Raw genomic sequence first — 25,374 nt, 5'->3', positions numbered from 1 at the left:
TACCATGGGCTTGGTCCTTGCAAAACAATCAAATGCCAACAAGCTGAGATTGTAAGTCATTGAGTTCTCTTACCATCCTCCAGCATCTACCAGCTCAAGCCACAATGGCTACTGATGCTAAATGATGAGAAGCATAATCCAACAGCATCTGGAGAGGAACAGGCTTCTCCACCTTGTTTTAGTAGGCAGCAGCTAGCATTCTCTACTGCTTGCACAAAGTAGTTCTCAGAATGACTTAAAATGACCGTCTCTAGCCTTGTTTAACTAAGAAGGAAGGATGACAATTACTACATTTCAGCCAGCCATTTGCAATACCTCTAAAGACCAGTCTATTTGCTTTTGTAGACTTGGCTCATGATATACAGCACCTGGTGAGGATCTCTGGACAAAGAGATAACATGTCATTAATGCAAAGAAATTTAGATCTTTGTCCAGAGTTTGTCTCTACTGCAGCATACTCAGAATGTCAAAGTTCTCTTATTTGATGTTTTTTACCCAGGATGGTAGTAGGAATACCACAATATTTGTATGTGTGTGTACTGTATATCTTTGTGTATACACAGTAAGTATGCTAGCATATCCTTTTTGTCCCATAAGTAAGGATGTTACATTGCTATAATAGAGGACAGGTATTGGGGATAAGTACACACAGACCTATGAGGGAAGAGATGAAGAAAAACCCTAAGTTTCTGTGCTCTGCTCTAGTCACAAGGCACATTTTGCCAGATGGCACTACAGTACCTTTAGGCAGGTGAGACATCCTAAGATATGTGAAGGATCTAGGGAACAGATCTATTATTCTATTTTTATTATTTCCATTTGCAATAATATTTCACCTTGATCACCTTGATTGACCAGACTGTCACCGGACAGAGTCCTGCTGGTCGCAGCTCGCTTTCCATTCATCTCGAGTCCTGCCTTTTCTTCTCCAGGTTCAGCCAAAGTCCTTGACTATTGGATCTTCCCATCTCCTTGGAGGTCGGCCGATAGGTCTTTTTACTTCTCTTGGATACCATTCAGCAACTGCTGTTGTCCAACAGCCATCCGACATACACGTGACACGTTCTGCCCAGTGTAGCTTCTGTTTTCGATATTTGATGATGACATCATTTATTCCACTTCGTGTTCTAATCTGGCTGCTTGGGATGTGGTCTCGGAGAGAAACTTTCAGCATGGATCTTTCCATAGCCCTCACTACTCTTGAAAGCTCTTCCTCTTCTGCCTTTGTTAGTGACCATGTTTCACTTCCATATAGCACCACCAATAAGACAGTTGAATTAAAAAGATTAGCACGCAGTTTTCCATCAATCTTCTCATTCTGTAAGACTTCCCTAATGGAGTTGTATCTAGCCCATCCAAAATGAACAATGATCAAAGAGAAGAACTGGTCAGAAGAAAGAAAGCAATAATATTTACCACTTGCATTTTCTCTCACAGGAATCCAAATGAGTCAGTGCATATTGCAGCTGGACTTTTTCTGCCTCTTTTAAATGGCTATGTCCTTCCATTTGTACAGTCAAGAAAATCCCAGATAATTTTTTACACACTAGGAAGGTTTTTCAAAAATATGTATATACAACTCACCACATGCCCAGAACAATAACTATCAACTATAATTGATATTGTAGCACATTAGAATGAATGAAATAATATTAGAATGAAATAAGCCAACACTATCCAGAATACATAGAATTCTAATATAATTCAGTCTTAAAGAACCAATTAATAATTAAAGTTCATATTTTATGTTTATCTCTGTTATATAATAAGAGGAAGAAAAAGAGAGAAAAGCTAGCTGCTCTGTGGCCATCAAATAAATCTGCTTCCAGTCAGATGACTCCCAGAGCTCACTGATCAACTATTCCACCTTTATCAACCAAGCAGAATGCTCAAAGGTTGGCTCTGACCTTGGAGCACTTTGTGATGCCTAAAGCCTGCTGGTGTAAATGAGCTTGTATTTATACCCCCCACCCCTTTTCTTTTTTTAAAAGAATTCCTTCCTATTGCAATTAAGCAGCAATAGGAAAATATTTAGACCAAACAAATGGATAATGAATGACCTCAGTTCCCTCTTGAAATGGGATGTGGTGGAGAGTTGGGTGGGCTGAGGGTCCTTAGTTCCTCCCACCCAACTCGCTGCTTCACTGCCTCTTGGGGGCTTTCTGGAAAAGGATTTTTTGACTTCAGAGTCAGGCTTAGAGTGTCGTGGTGAAGGCACCAGGCTAGAAACCGGGAGGCCGTGAGTTCTAGTCGCACCTTAGGCACAAAGACAGCTGGGGGATCTTGGGCAAGTCACTCCCTTAGGAAGCAGGCAATGGCAAGCCACTTCTGAAAAACCTTGCCAAGAAAACTGCAGGGACTAGGCCAGTCAGTCACTGGGAGTCAAGACTGACCTGAAGGGATAAACCAATTACCTTTATTTGCTCTATGGGCCTTTCAACACAACCTGCTCATCATGGATTGGAAACCCCCACTGACTGTTCTTACAGACATGTCCTAATGATGCAACTTAATAGAAGGGGCCCTGTCAGTTCTGGTTGGGTGAGCAGAAACACCTAGAGACAGATGGTCCCACAAACAATCCAGTTTGTGCCATGTAGGGCTTTATAGGTGAGTTAGAATCTGCTAAGTTCCTATCAACTGCCTGAGGCTGGTGCTGTCCCAAATGAGCACATTAAAGGTTTTCTGCTCTTTTTGCCAACAAGGGCTTTTGCAAGGCTATGCTTTCTATAGTTAGTATTACTTGGGGTGGGAGACAGTGCCACTTTGCCTACTCTAATTTATTTAAACATTTATTTATTTAAACAATTTATATGGCTGCCTATCTCACTACTGTGACTCAGAGTGGTGAACAGGAATTTAAAGCCAAAAATAAACAAAAAACAACACTGGGAAAGAGCCTTGATGGCATGTCTTGATTCAAGCCAGGACAGAGATGTACAGTTGGACTCCAACAGCATTTTGATTATATGACACTCCACGCTGGTGGATGATCTCATCCAGTGGCTTCATGTAGATGTTAAATAGGAATGGGGAGAGAGTAGAGCTTTGAGGCACCTTGCAAACCAGGGTGCAAAAAAACAGTGCAAAACTAGGCTGTGGGTTGATGGCTCCTCTGCTTCCAGGATTGTCATCTTTAGTTCTGGATGGGGTTGCACTGCCCCAGACAGACCTGGTGCGTAACTTGGGGGTTCTGGACTCGCGACTCCTGCTCAAAGAGCAGGTGGCAGTCATGGCCAGGAGGGCCTTTGCTCAACTTCGGATTGTGCGCCAGTTACGCCCATTCCTGGAGTGAGAAGCCCTCTGAATGGTCACTCACGCCCTGGTCATCTCCCATAGAGACTACTGCAATGCGCTCTACATGGGGCTACCCTTGAAGAGTATCCGGAAGCTTCAGCTGGTCCAGAATGCAGCCGCGCGGGCTGTTTTTGGGGCCCCTAGAAGGGCATATGTAACACCTTTGCTGCGCTGGGTGCCAGCTTGCTTCCGGGTCTAATTCAAGGTGTTGGTTATCACCTTTAAAGCCCAACATGGCATGGGGCCAGGTTACCTGAGGGACCATCTCATACCCATAACATCGGCCTGCCCCACCGATCATGCAGAGAGGGCAATTATGGACCCCGTCTGTAAGAGAATTTCATCTGGTGGGGTCCAAGAAGCGGGCCTTCTCTGCAGTAGCCCCTGCCCTTTGGAACATCTTGCCCCCGGAGGTGAGGCAGGCCCCTTCACTCCTGACCGTCAGGAAGGCCCTGAAGACTTGGCTCTGCCATCTCACTTGGGGCAGGAAGGTGGGTAGCCATTCTTGGGGGTGGCTTGCACCTTAGAGCCCCTCCCACTGGATTGGCATCTTTAGAGCCATTTGGATTTTATATTTATTTATATTGTATTTTATATTTGTAACTTGTTTTTATTTTTATTGGATTTTAATGTTTATTGTTATGGTATGAATTTTATTATAAACTGCCCAGAGTCCCTCTTTTGGGGGAGATGGGCAGTAACAAAATTTGAATAATAATAAACGAACAGTGCAAAACTAGCCCAGCTGATAGGTCAGTGGGGCTGGGGAACAGACAGGATGAAGTAGAGGGAGAAGGAGGACAAAGTCAGGAGAATCTACCAATTGCTGCCCTTACATTGCCCTCCAGCAAAGCTCTGAGGAAGGGACAGCTCACAAGCCTCAGAAGGGAGGCCACCAGGGGAATACAAATCACCAGCATATTTTTCTACCAACTCAAGGAGTGAAAGAATATACATTAATGAAGTTGTGAGGAACAGCCCCACGACTCCCTCCTTCCAATAATTTATTGATGAGGAAGGAAGGAATGCAGATTACAGTACTGATTTGAGATATGCATTGTTAAAGTAGACACTGAAAGATTAGCTAACTCTGTTTTACTAAAAAAGCAAATAGTTCAATGAAAGAGCTCAGTAATGTTACTCATTTATGTTATAATCTAATTATTAAAAAATCCATTCACAGGAAAGGAGGTAATGTCTGAACCAAAAGGATTTTGGTGGGATAGCATTATATGGTTATAATTCTCTAATCAGATAACATTAAGGTTTTATTTAAGTACTGTATTTCCCATCCCCAAGATTCCCATTACTTTGTTAAAATAGCAACAGGGTGGGGGTGGGGGTAAGACATTTCACTGCAAATGCGGCCCCTACTCCAACTATCCAGGAATAGATACTCAAAGCCAGCCAATTTATTTTGCCATATTAAGTAATAAAGATATGTTAATAATAAAATAAAGTACTAACAGTGTTCTGCCCTTTCATGTTGCCCCAAGTGTACTGTATGTCTGAGTTAGTTGATGACTCCTGTGGAAATTTCTGAAAACTCTGAAATTTTCAAACTATTAAAAAAAATACTTCTACCCATTTGACTTTGGGAAATAGAAGGAAAACGTTCTAGCAGGAATCTACCCAGCTACTCAAACAGCAACTGGAAAACAGAACCTGCTTCTAATTTTTAAATATAAAATTAGATTTTATTTATATTTTAGTGTTCGATTTGTCAGTTGTGAACTGTGTTGCATAATTCTAAACGTATTCATTCACAGGTATTAGATGTTGGCTGTTCTGTTCTGATTTAAGATTCCTCACCCAGAGAACAGTTGTTGGGAAGATAGAAGCATATGAGAGGCAGCTGATTTTTCTGAAAGTTTCTTCATAATCAGAAATTTCCTTCAGAAATGTTACCTCTTGGGGCAAACTGCAGCTGCTGTATACTCTGTAATGTAAGAAGTACCCTTGTTTATATGTACAATATGAAACTGACTGAAAGAGATATATGTGTGTTTGGCATCATCATCATCACCTATAGATATATGGGAGAGTGGGAAAATGCAGAAGGAATTCCTGCCTCTTCCTGGTGAGAAGTTTCTGGATCTCTGAATCACCCCAGATTCAGAGTCTGCAGTTAAAAATTGGCACGGCAGTGGACAGAGCACCACAGTGCAAGCTCCATCCCTTTTCAACCTGTGTGTGACATTGGCTTCTATCTGCCATTTAAGTTAGAAAGGGATACGTTATGTAGTGTCTGAGCATAGACAGGGAAGGCCCCACTAACAAGCTGGGAGTGCGATTGATGGTTAGAACCTATTCAGCAAGCCCACACATTCACCATTCCCATGCACATAACAGACCTGCCAAAAAGGAAGAAAAGCAGAAACAAAGGCATAAGAGAGAATGCCCTTGCCAAGTCGATGAAAGGGAGGTGGGGGATTCCAAAGAGCACTTTATAGATTTCCCACACCATACTTCCATCTTTTACACTCTGGGTCACTTTATCTCTGCTGATTCTCCAACAAGTATTAGTCACACTTCGTTCTGTCCTGTATATTTTCACCTTGCTTGATGTTTTCATTTCTTAAAGCTTGTTTATATTAGTATAGTACTGGCCTTGAGATCATGATGAATATTTTCTTTAGTTTGTTTCCGTTTAACGGCTCTAAGTGGTGCCAGTTGAAGGTTTAGTCTGTATTCTTCAGCTCTCTTACCTTGTTGCTCTCTTTGCCCCTCTTTTCTGGGCAAAGGATACATACAATAAAAGGATACATACAGAGAATACAGCATAAAAATTGTTGAAAGGCAGAGAAAATAAAGGATACATAAAGAGGATTTACAGTATATCACTTGCCAATCTTCACACACACACACACACACACACACACCACTACTAACACTTCTGCCTGGATTCCTTTCCTTAGGAGGAGTCAGTTGAGATTTATGGTGTTCCTCCATAAAAGATTACTTATATAAATAATCAATAGCTTATTCTTCAGAGGAATATTTACAAGAAACAAGAAGCTGGCTTAAGAATTAACCTGGAAAAACCAGAGTGATTGAGAACAGGAATAGAAGTGAGGTTAGGATTCACATTGTTCCTGGATTATACACTTTGTTAGCTGAAAGTAAGGAAGACGTTAAAGAACTCATTAAGGAAATAAAAATGAAAATGTGAAAATTCAGGTTAATGTTAAATATTAAGAAGACAAAGGGAATGTCAGCCTGCCCACATAGTGAATTTACAGCTGATGGCAAAGAAATGTGGGTGGTACTTGGTTTTGCATTTTTGGGCTGCAGAATAGATAAAATGGACAGCATGCTTTGCAAGTAGAAAGGATATGAATGGCAGTGTCAGGCAAGATAATAGGCGAAGGTCAGTGTTAAAGCAATGATCTTTCCAGTGGTAATTTATAACGGTGAAAGTTGGTCATTAAGAAACAATGGAAGAAAGAAGGTGAACACTTCTGAGTTATGGATTTGGAGATGGTTACTAAGAATACAAGAATATTAAATAAAAGCTGATTTTCTGTTTTGGTGACGATTAGCAAGCAAAAACTCACACACTTTGGGCTCATTATATGAGCAGTTGTTGAACTAAAAAAATTTATGTGCTTGACAAGCTTGAGGGAAGTAGAAGATGAAAAATCCACTGGATAAAGTAGATGGACAGCATAAGGGAAGGTCATTAGAACAACCTTAAATTATTGCCAGGAACAGGTCAAATGATTTGTGCTTGTGATCTTGACTCAGTGGCACCTAAGTAACAATACACAGAGGTTGTATATAAGATGTGGGGCCACACTATTAATAGCTCAACAATTTTCTAGTTTCCCATGAGATTTACATATGTTCAGGCAAACTGTTCCTTTTCAGGATAAGCAAAAGCAACCTTATGCAAAGCACAGAAAAAGCAAGCAACAGTGAGCAAAAACATTTACAGGCAGGAAATAAGAGAAAATAAAATATAATTAAAATCAAGTTTATACCAAGAACATTCATTATGCCTCTCCATACCTTTCTGTCTTGCAAACTATCTTCTTTCCACTGAGCCCATATACCGATTCATACATTATTTTTTGTTCTTCAAACTTCCTATCTTCTCCTTTTTGAGGATCTCTTCAGCTCCATCCAACCATGACTTTCCTGGTCTTCCCCCTTTTCTCTACCTATCACTTTTCCTTTATGAATTTGTTTTGTGGTTCAGTGTTCATTCTTTTTGTCTATATGTCCAAACCACCACATACTTACCACCACATACTTCTTTCACAAAGGTCACTCATGTCCAATTCATATAACAAAGTGGGCAGAAGTATTTTTGCTTCTGTTGACAAAACAAATTCTTCTTGACAGACCACATACTATCCACTGTCTTTCTAGCAGCATTAACATGTCATTTTTCCATCAGATTTCCAAGGTAACCAGTGATGCCATAGACTGCAGGCACAAAGCCAACTGTCTGTCTTTTTGTCAAATACAATTCCAGAACCAACTGTTTAAAACAACTGGCTAAGCCATCCCTCTCCCTTTAGGACAAAAGGATGTCATCTTCCATTCATAACATATGTTTAGGCATGTTCCACCCACAGCATATTCTTTAATGGGGGGGGGGAAGCTGAGGGGAACAAATTGTCCCTAAATCTTTTGCCTTGGTTTGTACTGTGCACTGAAGTAACCCAAGGCAGCATAAGACAAGAAACCCTACACTTATCACAGAGGTTGGATTCATATAACATGCTTGGATAAGATGTGGTTGGCTAATTTATGGTTCAGTGTGTTGTGTGAATAGAACTAACATGGTGAGAGCCAGCATGGTTTAGTGGTGAAGGTTTTGAACTAGAATGAGAGATCTATGTTCAAGTCTCTTCTCAGCCATGCAAGTTCCCTGAGGGAATCTGGGACAGTCCCTCCATCTCAGCCCATGAGACAATGTGGTGCAGTGCAGGACTAAGAACAAGGAGACCCAGATTCTAGTCCTCCCTGGGCAACTTTGGACCAGTCCTTTCCTCTCAGTCCAACTTATCTCCCTGAGGTGTTGGTGTAGAAAAAAATAAGAGGACTGCCTTGAGCTCCTGGAAGAAATATATAAAACAACCAAATATCTCTTTCCATTCAGAGACATAATGAATTGAACTGCAGATGTTTGAGGAAATCTTTATAAAAAATATTTTTTCCAAAGGCTTTTTTAAAAAAACAATCAGAAAAAAAATCAATTAGGGACTACAGAATGTCCTTTCTTGGTTGAAGGCTTCCAAGTAAAGGCTGAACAAATGTCAGCACAGATACTTTGAGGAGAGATAGCTTATTTTAGCAAGGAAATAAATATAATAATCTCAAGTTGAATTTTTAAAACTAAGTTTAAATTGTACTTCAAAGTTTGAAAGTGATTAAAAAGAAATAAAAATGAACTAAAATTAGAGCAGAGTGATTTAATTTCCTGATAGCTTGCCAGGAGTTTCAGTTACCTTCAAGTGAGTCTATTTATCTCTTTTGAATAATGTGCAGCCATGAAATGAATGCTGAGCAAGGCATGCCCAGCTGTTCTCTTCCATCTGATTGTCCTAGCAAGGGTGAGCCATGTCCTGCATCATAACTTATTTTCATAAGCATAGTCAGAACAGTGAGAAGTACCTCAGCAAAGCCAGATACATCACACACAGCATTTCTAAGGTACAGAAGACGTATTCAGAACTGTGGGGCAATCAAAAGCTGCAAGCTGATCTAACTGCTAACTATTCTATGGCCTGCTTCAGAAATATTTGTTTTGCATTTGCCTGCAGAAAGAAGCATCTAGAACTGATTTTATAAATAAAAATTTGAATAGATCAACAGATGACAGCCAACTCACAACTTACTTGTAAAACAAAGGATTCTAGGTTGATCCTCATAACAATAATAAAGCAAGCAAAGCAAAACTGTTATTACCAACTCTGCACAATATGGTAGGCAAGATATTACAAAGGCACATGAGGTAGGGGAAAAGAAAGAAATGTAAAAATTAAAAAAGGCTGAATTGCCATTGAAGTGATGAAGTCTATATGTTCAGTTTTAACATGGAAATAGATGCAGTTTGAAAAGGGCCAGCTGGGTTGGATGCCGCATTCAAACTTTTGAGGAAGTATCATTGACACCAATACAAAATGGCTGGCATGATAAGTCTGCTTAATCACAAACATACATTGCAAGGACTGAAAAGCAATTTGCCTATAACACCAAATGATGTTTTTGAGACTATGGTTTTCTGCTGCAACTGAAACTCATTTCAGAGAAGGCAGTCCACTAAGGCTAGACAACAACTATCTTGCCCAAGATCCTGAATCTTATGTCAGAGAATGAGACTGAGAATGTCACCTATATCCTTTCTCTCCTGGATCACCCAACCCCTCACCCCCTCCCCTCCCCACTTCCCCAGACGTGAACTCCAGTCACAAGGCGAGGAATTAAAACCAGAAAAGGTGATCAGAGCAGGTGAGATAACCTTCCTCCCTCTTTCCCACCCTGTGAGTCTGCTGTTGCTGCTGTTTTGGGGCCCAGAGTGAATTGACTAAGCAGCAGAGCTCCTTAGTTCATTCTTTATTGTCTCCAGTTCATTCCTCGGTTTGTTTTTTATTGCTTCCTTTTACACCAAAGTCAATGGTTTATCTCCTCATTCCTGTCCCAGTTGACTTGTTGCTTCCCTGCTTTTTGCTCACCTCTTCTGTTCATTTGTGTTTTTCCTGTGTTAATACTTGGCTTCATATTTTGCTAACATAACAGAGCAAAGGAATGGGCAGCAGATATGAACATGCCCAGATGCATCCTGCAGTCCTGCCTGCCTCAGGTCAGATCCAGTGTAATCAAACCCATTGCATTTGTAACATATTTAAAACCTGAAATTAGTATGCCACTTTCACTTCTTGGCCTTTTGGCTAAGATCAAGTGTCGTGTGTGTATGTATCCCTTTTTCTGAACAAGAAACAGCCATTAATTGGGAGAGGCTTCATTCAAATCAAGTACTTATTTCTGTTAAGAAAGAGATATGGCCAATCTTTAAACAAGCTAGACATACATTATTTATTTGCATCATTTGCATCTTCTATTTAATTAAAAAAGTCACTGTTTAGTAATAATATTGTTAAGGTAACCAACACATTATCAATCAAACATCACTAAAATCAATAAAACCAGTAAGAACAGTATAAGCAACACCATCCATCCGATTAGTTATGGCAGAGGTCAGCAATTTATAAATCCATGATAAACAGGCAGATATTAGCCTGGCCTGTCAGCAAGAAGGGAAACACCTTTTATGATGGAGCATATGACCCATTTGGGGCAGCATTGTTGAAAAATTCAAGCTGTGTGCTTAATGTACATCTTCTAATGAAGCCTCCTCAGCATCTGAGGATGCTAAAGGAAAAGATACTCCTTCAGATGCCTCAGATCCAAGCTGTTTAGGTTTTTGTAGGTCAACATCATTACCTTGAATTTGGCCTGGCATCTAATAGTTAACCAATGCAGCTCTTGCAGGATAGGATTACATTATTCTTGACAACTGTCCCTGTCAGTATCATGGCAGCCATGACTGTATTTTCGATGTCATTTTCAAGGGCAGAACTACATAAAACACATCGCAATGATCCTAAAAAGTGGTTACCAGTGCTTGCCAGACTATTTCTGTTCAGGATTAGCTACAGTGAGTACAACAGCAGAACTAGAACAAAGCTGACACATGTGGACCTCCAATGAGATATCTGGATCGAGAAATACCCCCAAATCATCTACCTGCTCATTCAGTGGCACAGCAAGAATAGATTGTCTACTCATTTCCCAAATCTGAGATTCTTCTACACACTGAGTCATTTGGTGATTGGGTGGCCTTAGAAATCAAATAAATTTTTAAAAAGATCTCCATCTTCTCAAGATATAACCTAAGTTAAAGTCTGCCCTTCATCTAATTCATTATTTCTTCTGGACACTGATCCAGTTCCTTCATGGTTTTATGGAACTAAGCAGATACAGTAAAGAGAAATCGGACTGAGTATCATCAGCATGCAAGTGGCATCTTGCCTCACATTCCCCAATGTTCCATCCCAAGAGTTTATATCAATGTGAAACAGATGCATAACCTAGTGAAAATCTATAAGATCCCATGGCATAATTGTAAATAGGATCAAGCAGAAATGACATTTCAGTAAACCCAGCCTGCCGGGTTCATTCAGTGGCATATAAAGCTACCAAGAAATCCAGAATAATCAATAGGAGTGCATTTCCTTTGTCTCTCATCTGACACAAAGGCCATTTTTCTGAACTTGGAGTTAAAGCTAGATTATATTTTAAAAATGAACATGCGTGGAAATGTTGCTTACTATAAATACAACAGAATAAAGTAAGCTTTTCAGAATTATTTTTGGCTCAGTCCAAATTCTTTTCTTTATTTCTAAATTCTAGGAACCAGCCCAGAGCCCAAGAACTTCACTCAACCCATCCCTATCACTTGGCAACCTTAACTGTTCCAACTATTTCAATCTGAAATGGAAATGAAAATGTGGGAACTCCTATTCTATGATCATCCTAAAAGACTGGCTATTTTGATTATTGCAGCCTTGAGGATGAGGGACTGTTTCCCAAATCCCAATAATTTTTTGTCTGCATTTATATATAAACTGAATTTGGTCTATACAATATATAGCTTGTGTCCCTCACCCCCGTCTAGGTCCTTTCTCAGTACTTCCTCCTGATGCCACTCCATACAACAACATGTTGAAGCTGATCTCTCTCTCCCCTTCTGCTGTTAAGAGAGGCCTTGCCAAGTACTAGAGGATAGATATGAGACCTGGAGGCAGATATAGGGTGTATTCTGTAACACATCTGCTGAAGCGGGAAATGCTTAAATGCTTAAGCTGGAAATAAAATAAAGAACTTTGCAATAGTATATTTAGATGTCACATATAGGAAACAACAGCCAAAACCAGCTCACATTTTTATCATTGTACAGCTTCTCTAAACTTCTGTGAACATGAACAAATAAATAACAAATTATCTTGTGAACATAAAGCTCATTTTGATCCCATCGTTTTCTATCTGCACTGAGCATTCTGACTGTCTAATCCTTCTCCAAAGACAGGTTAAGGGAAACTGGGTGACAGAAGAGGCTATTAGCGCTCATGAGGAGGTTTTGTCTCATAGAAGGCCTCTGGTACTTGCTGTCAGAGAAGGACATCGTTGAGGCTGCTAGGTGGTGATCAAGATCACATTTGATTCATCTTGAAATACTTTCAGGATGGCCTTCATCAGAAACAAAACAGGTGGGAAGGCATATAAGACCTGACTACTAAGGAAAAAAATATCCAGGGAAATTTCTGTCATTTCTCACTGGGTTACAGAAGTTTTTGACCCCAAATTGTGTGGAAAGACCAAGAGATTTATTGCTGGACCATCCCATCAATGAATTAATTGAGCTGTGATTTCCATGTCCATACACTAATTGTAGAAATCCACCTGAACTGAGATGATTGGCAGTGTAATAGTCAGATCCAGCAAATATCTGAATGGCAACAATATCATAGAGTGGTCCATCACCGCAAGTCTGTAAAGGAATGTAAAGGAGAATCTGTAACTTCATATTGCCTTGATTACTGAGTTAGCAGAACATAGTCATGCCACCTGTTATCACATTTCTTCTGTGAGACCAGGGATGGGACAATTTGGACAAACCTATTGGTAGGATCATCCAGAAATTTTTTTCTATATCCCCATCAAATCACAAAGTCAGCCCTTTAAGGTAGGGCCAGGCCAGGCCAGGAAACAGACACGCAGTTTACTCAGATTACAGTATTACTCATTATTACCTTTTTTTACTCATTATTATTATTTATTACTCATTATTCTTTATTATTACTCTTTAGAGAATACTCAGTCCTGAGAAAGAGGAAAGTGTGAGAAAGTCAAATAATCCCACCTTGATTTTGTTGAGGCAGATTTTGATTTTGTTAGGTATAAGATGGTGCAGAGAGAAACTCTGACAGGCTTTCAAGATTGATGTCAGCCCTTCAGGGTAGGCCAGGTCAAGAAACAGGCATGGCAACAATTCAAGTAATGTTCTTTATTGTTGGAGGGTAGAATTAGAAAATCTTGAAAGCCTGTCAGAGTTTCCATCTGCCCTGTCTTATACCAAACAGAATCAAGGTGGGGTTACATTGAATTTCTTTCTCATGCTTTCCAGGACTGAGTTGCTTTTTCTCCTTCTTTAATGGTTCATCCGTTCCTTTGCTAAGGTCATCTCCACATTCCTTTGCACATTGTTATGCCCCAACAATTAGTGGCTATAAGTAACTAGCACAACAGTTTACTGCCATTCCTGATTACAGAACTTTGCCATGATAGTTTTACATGCCAATTCAAATTAGAACAGGGAATTTTAAAAAAACCTCACATACACTATGAAGGCAGAGAATGATGATAATCATGACAAGATTGTTTTTCTGGCAATTCAGAATAGACCGATATTTAATGTTCTGTTATGGCCATTTTAGAACAAAGGAAACTAGCCCTAAGAGGGGAAAAAAATCCAATTTTTAAATCTCCTGTGTATTTCTTATTGCCTCATTCATAATTAAAATTTTGTGTATTCCTGGTTTTTGCTATTAATTAGAAAGTGGGTAAAATGCCTGCCCATTGACATGAAGCTAAGAAATAAGGGGAAAGAGGGGAAAATTAATTTCCCCTTAGTGGTGCACACATTTTGTTATTAAAATTAGATACCCTATGTTAACCACATTTTGGATGTGAATAGGACACATCTGTGGAAAAAATATGTATGGCATACCCTATGACCTGCTGCAAATGTTCATTTTGTGTAAATGCCCTGATTCAAATGCTGATTAAGATAACAGTTTGTGTGCTCTATAGGAAAAAAAGGAGCTGCAATTCTGTGTTAGGTAAGTGAATGTCAGAAAAAATATAAATTACGTAGGATGCCTTTGTCCTATTCAGAAGCATGGAAACTGGTTGTGAGAGACATTCTGTCTTATTTTAACCCCAGCTATGAGAGGAGGATGGGAAGTGGAGCAAGTGTTTGACAGTTGACAATGTCCATCACACTGTTTAGTGATGATGCCTGGGGGGTAAAAATAGAATGACCTCATAGCTTTTAGCAGCAATGCAGAAGAGACAAAAGAGAGGCTTTAAAAGGCCAGCAGAGTTGCAGTCAAAGGAGCTGGACTCTTTTAAGGTTTTGATTCTGCTCCAGAAGGGAGCTGCTGTACTCCTTCTGTTCTCTTTATGGAGAGCTGGGAGTTAAAAACAGTCCGTGACATGCCCTGTTCTCCAGGACTGGATGCTGCCGTCAAGCACTTGGACCAACCATATGCAGGTACAATTTCCTTCTCACCCTGAACTTAGCAAGGCTCTTCCCCTTTCCATCAGCCTGTGTTCTTTTCATAGGGCTGTATGCTTGGGGAAGGAAACTGAACTGGGAATGAAACTTTTTTTTTTAGATTTTAAATAGTAGAAAGTGGGATGAAGAAAGCCAACAGTGGGCTGGAAGCTGCTTTGAACCAATATATTGTGCAGTCCCCAGTTTCTTTTAAGAGGTCAAGAATGTATCATGACAATAAATACTAAAGCTATTTCTACCAGTTTATACTGTTTTCAGACAGCTGCTCTGGGAAAATAATACTGAACTGTCTGAATCATTATTCTAATCTTATGTAATAGAAAAAGAAAGTTTACACCATTCTCCCCTCCATCCTATTTCCTGCTTTCCATGAGGATGATGGCTGTTATTATTATTAGCCCTGGATTATAACATAAAAGATAAAACAAGGCAGCCTTTCAATCCTCATTGCTTTGACTTCTTAAGTGGAAGCATAGTATTGATGCTTACCAGTGTTTCATAGCCCCTACTAGAGTCATCCAACCTCGTGCCAATATAACAGTGCTAAAGAGAGGTTTTGCATTATCTCAGCAATGGCTGGATGCCATTAGAAGATGCTGTAAATGGGGAAATGGCCAGAATTCATTTGCTATGCTTCTGGCCAAAACGTTCTAGGTTGTGGGATGTTCATCTTGTTTATTGTCAATACATGGTAAGCTCTGTGCTGGGTTTGCAATCAGGGCAATAAGAGTTACAATGCAGAAAGCACAGCTCACTTGAAACTTCCATAATATTGCACTTATATATTGGTGAAGGTGGATCCAATTCTTATTTGATAGGAGTATTTTAATTAGGCACATGGAATTTGATTGGTACTTTTACCACCTCCGTTCCTATTTATTATTCCACTCCCCTTGACCCTCAATCTGCTTAAAAGTGGAGCTGATAACATTCCAGTATCAAAATTTATTTAAAGGAGTAGAGAAGCCAGGAGTGTGGGAACAGGCCCTTCAAATTTTAGCAAATCCCTAAACATTTCTGAGCTGAGGGCCTGCAATTTTGATGGCTTGGATTGGAATATATTTAATCATATGAGGAGCCAAGTAGAGAACCTGCAAAAGGTCTTCTGTTTTCAACCCAAACCTATTTACTTACTCTCTTTCTTGAGAAAGAGTAAAAATGCAAGAGGAGGAGCTGCCTTTTCCCACAGGGCATTTTCATAAGTGACACTTAAAAAGTTTGTTTCTGCCTTTTTACGATGGCACAGCCATGCCTTCAGGCCCTTCCTGAAGGCCAGGAGGGTAGGCACCAGTCTAGGTTCCAGGGGAAAAGGGCAGGTGCCATGGCAGAAGAGGCTCTCCTCCTGGGTCCTGTCAGATGACATTCCTTTGTGGATGGGACTCGCAACATGCCCTTCCTGCCAGACCTGAAGGGAAGGGTAGATGTGATTGGGAAGATGCGGTCCCTCAAATAACCCAGCCCCGTGTCATGTAGGGCTTTACAGGTCATTACCAGCACCTTGAATTGCATCCGGAAGCACACTGGTAGCCAATGCAGCTCACACAGCAGAGGTGTAATGTGCGTTGCTCAAAGAGCACATATAACTATCCAAGTGGTCACCAGCTGCAGCTTCTGAATGCTCTTCAAGGGCAGTCCCTGTAATACAGCGCATTACAGTAATCAGGTTGTTGTCTCTGACTTCTCTCCAGGTGTGCTGGGGATAGTGAGTGACAGATCAATGGAGGAATAAGGGGGCAGAGACCTGAAATTGTGGGCAAGACTGCATTTTAAGTTTTGAATGTTCTGTTCTTATGCTGAAAGTACAACAATAAAATAACAGTTGGCAAACAGAAAGCACAACAGTACAGCCAGGAACTGAGCTACTGTAAATCTTTTCTTTCTGATGTATTAGGGCTCTATTCTTCCTTGCAGGTTTCTTTTTCCCTGCTGGTGTAAACTGGTATCTCTCAATTGGTATCTCTCACCTGATGGATTGATCATTATAAACTCTGCATGTGTAAAATGGATATCAGGAATTTACTACCTTAAGTTTTGTTGGGGCCAGGTCCAAGCTACAGTGTGTTGCTCAATCATGAAGGCTCTCAGGAATGTATTGCAAAAGATTTTTTTTCCTCTGTCAAATTACTGTGACATTCTTGTGTTGCTTTGTTAGAGGAATGCCTGATGCAGCCTTGAAGATTGTTCATATGTGAGTCAAGAACATTATTTGCATCAATAAGAGCCATTCTGTCTTACAGATGCTACAAAATTGTGTTTCCAAGTAGATTTCTTTACAGAGCCCTGACTGTTCTTTTTGTCTGTTTGTTTGGTTCCTTGCAGAGCTTAATCGTGGTGAGACTATGCAAGAAAAAAATGTGAAGGAAGCCAAAACCAAATGCAGAACCATTGCATGCCTGTTGACAGATGCCCCCAACCCCCATTCCAAGGGAGTTCTGATGTTTAAAAAGCGCAGGCAGAGAGCTAAGAAATATACCCTAGTCAGTTTTGGAAGTGTGGAAGAAGACCGCTGTTACGATGAAGAGGATGGTGTCTTCCCAACCAGTGAGTCAGAGTTTGATGAAGAAGGCTTCTCTGATGCTCGAAGCTTAACCAACCACTCAGATGGAGGCAATGCCTACCTTGACATTGAGAAGCCCAAGAGTCACCCTGCACACGAGCAGGCCCAGCTTCAGCAAGGACTCCCTGAAGCCTCAGGTAGAGGAGCACAATTATTTGAGCAGCAGAGGCAGAAGACTGGGAAGCAGATGTTGGAAAATACATCTGCACAGAAACCAGAGGCAGAGCCCCCAAGTTCAACAATTCAGCCTATACACACCATAATTGGTATTGAAGCACCAATGCCATGGAAGGCGGAAAAGACTCCCCTAAGTGTCCATTTAGAATCTGCACAAGTTTCTAGTCAACTGCCACCACCTAATCCTGCTCAGCTCCAGTCTCCTTCTGTTATCTTTGGAGGGGGAGCCCAGATCTCTTCAAATACCTCAGGCATCTTCAATAGGTCTGCTCGGCCTTTCATCCCTGGTTTTTCTGGGCAACGCCCCATGACATCATCTGTTGTGTTTAGACCCTTAGTGCTAAGAAAAAGTAGTGAGAGAGTAGGTGACCAGAGAATGGCTGCCCCTCCTGTTTCCCCTGTTTCTCCAGGTACAGTGGTTCCTCCCCTGCCATCATCAGTGCAACCTAATGGCACAGCAAGCACATCTGTGTCTCTGTATATCCCAACTACACCATCATCAGTACAGACAACAGCAGATGGAAAATCAGCAGAAGCTAAATCACTTTCCAAAGCAGGTAGAACCTCCACTGCTTCTATATTCCTCTCAACCTCTTCTAGACCAGCTGCAGACGCAGTCACAGCTACATCTCCCCTATTATCATCTCCACAAACTCAGGATACTGCATCTTCTACTTTATATGTCAGTCCAGTCCCACAGCCATTCAATCAGTCACCCATCCAGCCATTCGCCAGTAATATCTCTGCTATTCCACGGCCTGCTTCTGAGCCTTTGGCCTCCAGGGAGCAGAGGGTTGCAGTTCCAGCTCCTAGAACAGGTATCTTGCAGGAGGCCCGCCGCAGAAGCAGTAAGAAGCCCATGTTCAAATCTGTAGAAGAGAAGAAAAAGAATTCCCCAAATCCAGAGTTATTATCTCTTGTGCAGAATCTGGATGAAAAACCCAAAGGGGACCATCAAGGGGCAGGATTTGAGTCAGGCCCTGAGGAAGATGTTCTCAGCCTGGGAGCAGAAGCCTGCAACTTTATGCAGTTCTCAGGTCGGAAGTTCAAGACCCCACCTCCAGTAGCTCCTAAGCCTCTGCAGTCAAATGCCCCTAATGGAATGGTGAATGGATCCTCTTCTGCACATGACCTATCTCATTTGAAGGGGAAAGGGGCAGAGCTTTTTGCTAAGCGACAGAGCCGAATGGATAAGTTTGTGGTGGAGGCTGCACCAACATCAAAGCCGAGAACTCCATCTCCTGCACCTTCTCTTCCCTCTTCCTGGAAGTATTCACCAAATATTCGTGCCCCACCTCCCATAGCTTACAACCCATTGCATTCCCCATTTTACCCATTGGCAGCCAGCAAATCTCAGGCCACCAAGACAGAGAGCAAAGTGAAAAAAGCACCAAGTCACAAATCAGGGATCAAAGTCATTGACTTCCTCAGACATCAACCATACCAACTAAATTCTGCCATGTTCTGTTTTGGGGAGACTCCAAACACTGGGGTCCAGGCCCCTACAAGTCCAACAGTTCAACAGTCCAGCTTGTCTTTCACACCGGCCAAACAAGCCCCTGTGAAAACAGGCAGGACCTATGAAATTCGTCGTTTTTCCACTCCTGTCCCAATGCCAACTTCAGGTGGTGTGGCTCCTACAGTGTTAGCTCCTCGTTCTGCCACAACATTGGATGAACCAGTCTGGAGATCAGAAGTGACCTCTACTTCTGCACCTGCCTCCCCTGGGCCATATCAGGGAGTTCCCCTCCAATATCAAAGTTCTCCTGAACTCAGTGAGGCATATAGAGGGGCTTCCTCAAGCCGACCCACATCATCCCTCAGTTTCCAGGTAGCTAGACCCAGGTTTTCAGCAGCCCAAACTGGAATGCAGGCGCATATTTGGAGACCAGGCTCTGGTCACCAATGAAAGAAAAATGGATTTTTTATGGTCGTTTTAACATCAGTTTTCTAAGTGAGATTAGTTTCAGCTCACTGCTAAATGTCCACAAGATTGCAAACCTAGGTTTATTTATGTGCAGTGTGCAAAATGGCCATAGGCACAAGCCAGATGTTTAAGCTGAATACTTGTCTTCATGGTTCCCATCCTGTTTAAATTAAATTCTTATAAATCAAATCAGTGAAGCCAAACTAGATACAAAAACCTTTCTTCCTAAATCCCTGATCCCTCATTTTTTTTGGATTTGCAATTCTTCAAGAGGATTCAAGTTTGTTTGGAGCAGAAAAAAAGATTGTGAAGCTAGAAAACTTTTTCATTTGCATGGCAGAGTATGGCCAATGATTCAGACTCATCCTAAGCAACATGAAGCAGTTGAAACATTATAAATACATTTTACCTTTGGAGAATTGACAGCCTGCCTCCCTCTTAAGCCAAAGTTGGGCAAGGAATAAAATTGCCAATAGTGGATTTTTATTTTTATTATTTTGCATTTGCCAGGAAGCATTGGTAGACATTCATTCCCTCATTGTACCCACATTTTGCCCTCATATTAGCATTCTGAGGCAAATAAGGGATTTCTGCCTGCCTGCTTTGCCATTTGTATGTCCTTGCAGTTTTCTTGACAAGCTTTTTTGGAAGTGGTTTGGCCTGGCCTCCTGGCCCAAAGTCCCCCAGCTGGCCTTGTGCCTAAGTCAGGACTAGAATTCAAGCCCTTGCCTGCTTCATAATTCTGTTGCCCACGTTTGCAGCTAAGATGTTGGAGTGAGACCCCAATTCAAGGGTCCCACTTAGCTCTGGACCTTCCTGGGCCAGTCATTTTTTCTCCATTTTCTCAAAGAGCTAAAGGAGTGAGGAAATTAAATAAGGGCAAAACTCCCTGTGCTCCATCATAACTTGTAGAGGAAAGGAAGGGTAAAAATGCATGTATGTCTGTATAAATAAAACAACACTTGAAAGCCACTGGTTCACATAAATGTACCTGCAACCCCAGCCTGTAATTAAATGTGACAGGAACTACAAATTCTTTTCTTTTCTTTTAACTAGACTAAATGCTTGCTTCTCAGAGCCACAGCCAAAACTGTGTATGACTTTTAGGGCCAGGAAGGAAGGCCATGCAAGAACTGGAAATGGAGAGGCACAGAAATGCCTTCTAGCTTAAACGGCTGTCATTCAAATGTAGCCCGGAGCCCTTCGTCCCCGTATCTTCTTACGACTCGTTTTTCCCCAGTTGCAAGAAAGATATAAATGTAGAGAGGGTTTACTGATTGCCTCTTTTCTTGGCAGCTGTTTTCCATAAATCAGAAACAGTATTTTCTGGAGGCTTCCAAGAAAGAGTAGAGCTTGAGAGAATCTCCACAGAAGCAAAATGTGAAGTGTTGACTACTGAGTTTGCTAATATAAAGAATGGCGCTCGTCTCTTACTCAGAGGGAGCAGGTAGAAGGAGGGAGGGAAGGGAAGTATGAGAAGTGTGTGAAAATTCATGAGGTAGGATTTGCTTTCGTACCAAAGATGATTGATTTAATCTTTTAAGCCTAACCATCAGCCAAAGTACTTTGATAGGCTCTTGTAATTTAATTAAAGACAGCAAGTGAGGAGAAGTTATTTTACAGCCACTTGAAACTTCTAAAAGTGCGTGGATGGTGGTCCTACGAGCAAGAGGACATTAATCCGAAGGCTACTTTGCTTTCGCTCAGAGTCACCTGAAGTTTTGGGGTGGGGGTTGTGCTAGGAGTGCAGGGAAAAATGCCACTTTACCACTTGGGCTCCTCCCACCAACACTTTGCCAGCACTCAGATGTAGGTCCTTGATAGTTCAGTGTTCAAATACCTAAAATTCAGTTCAATTTTAAATTGGCCTATTTACAGAAAATTTGCATGTGCTAAAGTCAAAGAATTGGACTGTGCAAATAGTGTATTTCATCTAGGGTGTCAGGATCTTTCCTAGGCTGCATGGTTTGACATAAGCCTAAACTGCAGTTCTTGAATTGCCTGTCTGAATAATCTGGACAGAATTATTTATACTATTTTGGCAGTTCATGTTGCATATGATTGGGAAAGGAATTACAGTGTAATCTAGTTTATCTGGACTTTCATTCAATGGATTTCAGACTTTAGATACAACATGTAACATTTTAATTCAAACTCTACCCATCTTCCCCAAAACCCAACTTTGGCTACAGTACTCTGGGCAACTGTTGCAATGTATGCTATTAGTGTAATTGCATAAGTAACATTTTTATGTATTTTGTATCAATTTATATGTTTTGTATAATTCCACAAATCATGATATAAACATTTCAGTTACTTAATTCTGAAAACAATGTACTGTAAATTGATGCAAATGACATAAGTTTGGATTTAAGGGACATTTGGATTTAATGGACTACACTCGTGGCAGCCTGTTAAATCAAGGTTTTGCTTTATAGCTTTGTTTATGCAACATACTAAACTGGAAAACTTAGAATTTGAGCATGTGTGAGCTGTCATGTAACCTCTTTGGTCACAGCCTTTTAGCCCTTACCATGCTGTCCATTTTGTGTTTCCTACTGGGACTTGTAACAAACATGGCTACTGGTCCTGATTTCTGAGAATCCAGAACAGCATCCATTTCAGGTTCCAATGACATGGAGAGCTGGAAAACTCAAATAAAGAGCCATGGGCAATGGGAGATAATTAGGGAGCCTATCATGCAAAGACACAGGACTTGAAGAAAACTGAAGAAGTGCCAGTTTAGGAAAACCTAATAAAACTGCAAAATCTCTTCAGGATGCTTTTAAGCAAGAATCCTTGATGATGAGGCTCCAAGAAGACTTCAAGCTTTATTATGCTCCTTTAATACCAAATTATCTTTTCAACAGAAGGGGAAGGTTCTGGTCGGATTTTAAATAGGGAGGAGGATGGGATGAATTCCAAAAGAAATAGCAAATATTAGCATAGATTAACCAAGGCATTTGTATTGTTGAAGACTGAGAAAATGGAGATTAAGTGGAGGAGGCTTTGAGATCCAATTTTTATAACTGAGTCAAAATTTTATAATCCAAGATCAAAAGCTGTCACTAGGATTTAGCCCATTACAACCTTTTGGAACTCATGGAGTGAAGTGTGACTGTTCAGACTGAACACACCTCTCAGAGCAGCTATGCTGTCTGCTGTGGGTCTCTAGAGCCTTTCAGAACTGCTCAGAAATACAGATTTCCAGCTGCTGCTCCAAAGGGCCACTTGCAGACGGTCTGTGCATGACTGAAGCACATGGGTTGTGTGGCTACTGAGGGCGGTTGCATGGAGAAGTCTTGTAAAAAAACTTCTAACAGGCAGGAAATACATGTCCTATTAGGAAAGTGAAGGCGCCCACCATGGAAATACAGGAGGTGAGCTAGCCCATTCCTCTCTGCCTACTGAATTTTCTGTAATTGGACAATAGATATGAAGTTGTGGTGGGAAAGACCACCAACAAGATGCACCAGCATAAAAACAGGCTGCAGCTAAGCCTCTGGGAAAGGGACAGTCCAAGCTCTTCCAATCTCTGATGGAGAAAGACTCCAAAGTCAAATCTTGACCTGGAATGCAGAAAGACACTTTGGATGAACCTTCCATCTTTCTGATCATCATACTAGCCCCCTCTGCCACAAACCCAAGAGAGACCTGTGCTGGAGCACAGTTTGTGACCCACAGTGATGCTTCTGCTTTTTCTGAAGATTGACCGTTTCATGTCGAAGAAAGGAGCCTGCCAGCTGTCAGCCTCTCCCCCAACCATGTGAGACTGTACTTCAGAAGCAATAATAGAACTCACGCTGTTATTCTAGGACTATGTTTTTTTTCCCTTCATTTGAAACTGAAAGTCACTTTCCAAATGCTTGTGCTGAGGAATAAATTTCTGATATGCACTTTAATTCTTGTCTACATTTGCCTTTTTCACTCTCAGATTCCGACTGTGCTGGAAATAAAATGACTCTGACTGAACACAGCCTTCAAAGATACGTTCATCTCTCTTGCTAAACTGCCAGTCTTGTGCCTTTCCTGCGTCTCTTTTCCATTTTGTCCTCGTAGTTCAGAACTAATGACCTAGTTGCCTCTAACTTTATGCACAGAGCACTGGGTTCTTTGTTATAAGACCTATAATTTGGAGCACCACTCCAGTATTGGTATTGGAGGAAGGCTTGAGGAGCTATCTTATCTTACAAAACCATACATAGAAAATGACTGTGATCTTCTGATGCTGCCTTCTTCCAATTTGTGGCTCTTCAAGCCCACTATGGATCAAAGGAAGATCCTTAAGCAATCAACGGTGATCCAAGTCCTGGATGAAGTGTGTAGATGTTGGGGAAGGGGAGGTGGCTCCTATGGCAGAGAATGGGGAAAATCTCTTCCTAGCCACTTGCCCTATGCTCCAAAATAAGGTCCTGCCATAGCTGAAACTTGGCGAAAATCTATCCCATAAGAACTTGCAGTGCATCTGTGTGCTTTCTGCTACTTTGAATAATTGGACCCACTGTGCATCTTGCAGCTGTCCTTGCTGAGTACTGGATTTCTTTCTTCTTTCCAATGGTAGCAGCTGGGGAGCAAGAGAGATAAGATAGACATACCTATGGCCACTAGGTGGTATAACTGTGTTTCTCTGTCATAGCAGGATTTTAACTTCCACCTGCTATAGTGTTAAGTTGGGAGGATTTAAAATCTTATGGTAGGCTTACTAAATCCATCCTCCTAATCTTTTGCTATTTGGACTTCACGGGGAATCACATCTGGCAAGTACTCTTGCCACATACTTTCAGAATTGCAAACAGAACCAAATGCTTGTCTTTGGCAAGCTTGTCTTTGCTGGAAATAATTTTTATCTGCACCAGCAAAATTACAGGCTCTGAAAAAAATTTATGCTTCACCTTGCAGACAGCTCTGATTTCATGATATAGCCCCCTTGCACTGGTCATGCAGTTTATTGTCAGGAGGACTTGCTGCGGGCATTAATGTCTCCAGAAGCTGAGGAGTACTTCACAAAGATGAACCAACCAACCTAAAACAGGATAATCTATCTCCTTTCCCCCCCAAACATAATTCAAAAACAGGAATGGAATCCATATATTTCAGGAAACATCTGGATCACCAAGCAAATCTTTCCAAGCTGTTCACCTGTCCTGAGATGCTGTCTGCTGTTTGAAGCAGCAGGTGGAGATACTTCTGCTATGGAATGTTACATAAAGGTATTATTATTGTTGGTCGCACAGTCAGCCAGATGTTTTTTAGACCGGATTTGGTATTTTTAACCTATCAAGTTATTCCCAAGGACCTGGGATAGGCAGATGTTGTGGTTGATAACAACTTCTTGTCATCAGCCCAAATCAATTCACTGCAGGATGAAGACCTCTTCATTAAGTTTAAAGGACTATAATCTACCATGCTGGTCCAGTGTGGGTTGGTGGATTAATGTTTTTGACATCCCAATCTAGGCCTGAGAGAGAGTGAGTGGCCCAGAGTCACCCAACCAGTTTCCATTTCTAAGGGAGGATTAGAACCTGGGTTCCTCTGCTTCTAGTCCAGCATTTTAACCAATATACCATACTGGCTCTCGTAAAAGTTAAATAAATGAATAAATTTAATTTGTCATTTTGTAGTGACTATAATCAGCACTTTGTTCCACCTTAGCAGAAGCCAGAAGCCAGAATGTTGGATCCAGCAATCATACAAATATTGAATGAAAAGTAATGCCTTTACCTCCATAACTTTACTTTAAAGAGGGGATGCTAGACAGGATTGGACCTGGTTAATACCTGGATGAGAAGGAGACCAGCAGCAGATCCAGGGCTGTAGCCTGGAATGGGAAACAGGAAAAGACAAGGAAGAGGAGTGGGAGGAGGCATCCCTTTTAAATTGTTATCAAGAAAATGATATGGATGTTGTCACCAAGAATTGAGGATTACCTTAATCTATTTTCTAACATGAATTCGTCTAAATCAGTTTTATCATAACAGGATTATCCTAAATCCTAACAAAGTGATGGTGAATTGAACCCAGGAAAGTGTAGATCAAAGATGAGTT

At 41.1% G+C, this 25,374-nt stretch overlaps 1 protein-coding gene across 1 annotated transcript in view; it reads left to right on the top strand.

Moving 5' to 3' along the window:
- Positions 1-19,488, top strand: part of SYNPO2L (synaptopodin 2 like) — a 39,918-nt gene extending 20,430 nt beyond the window's left edge. Inside the window, exon 4 of the mRNA XM_063307625.1 lies at positions 16,988-19,488. Within this exon, the coding sequence (XP_063163695.1) occupies positions 16,988-19,311 (2,324 nt within the window). The 3' untranslated portion in view covers positions 19,312-19,488. The remainder of the gene's footprint in view (positions 1-16,987) is intronic.
- The last annotated feature ends 5,886 nt before the right edge of the window (positions 19,489-25,374 follow it).

This window comes from Candoia aspera, chromosome 6 (genome assembly GCF_035149785.1).
Source record: "Candoia aspera isolate rCanAsp1 chromosome 6, rCanAsp1.hap2, whole genome shotgun sequence".
NCBI classification, from domain to species: Eukaryota; Metazoa; Chordata; class Lepidosauria; order Squamata; family Boidae; genus Candoia; species Candoia aspera.
The sequence above is the reverse complement of the archived record's forward strand: the minus strand, read 5'-3'. Positions and strand labels throughout refer to the sequence as shown.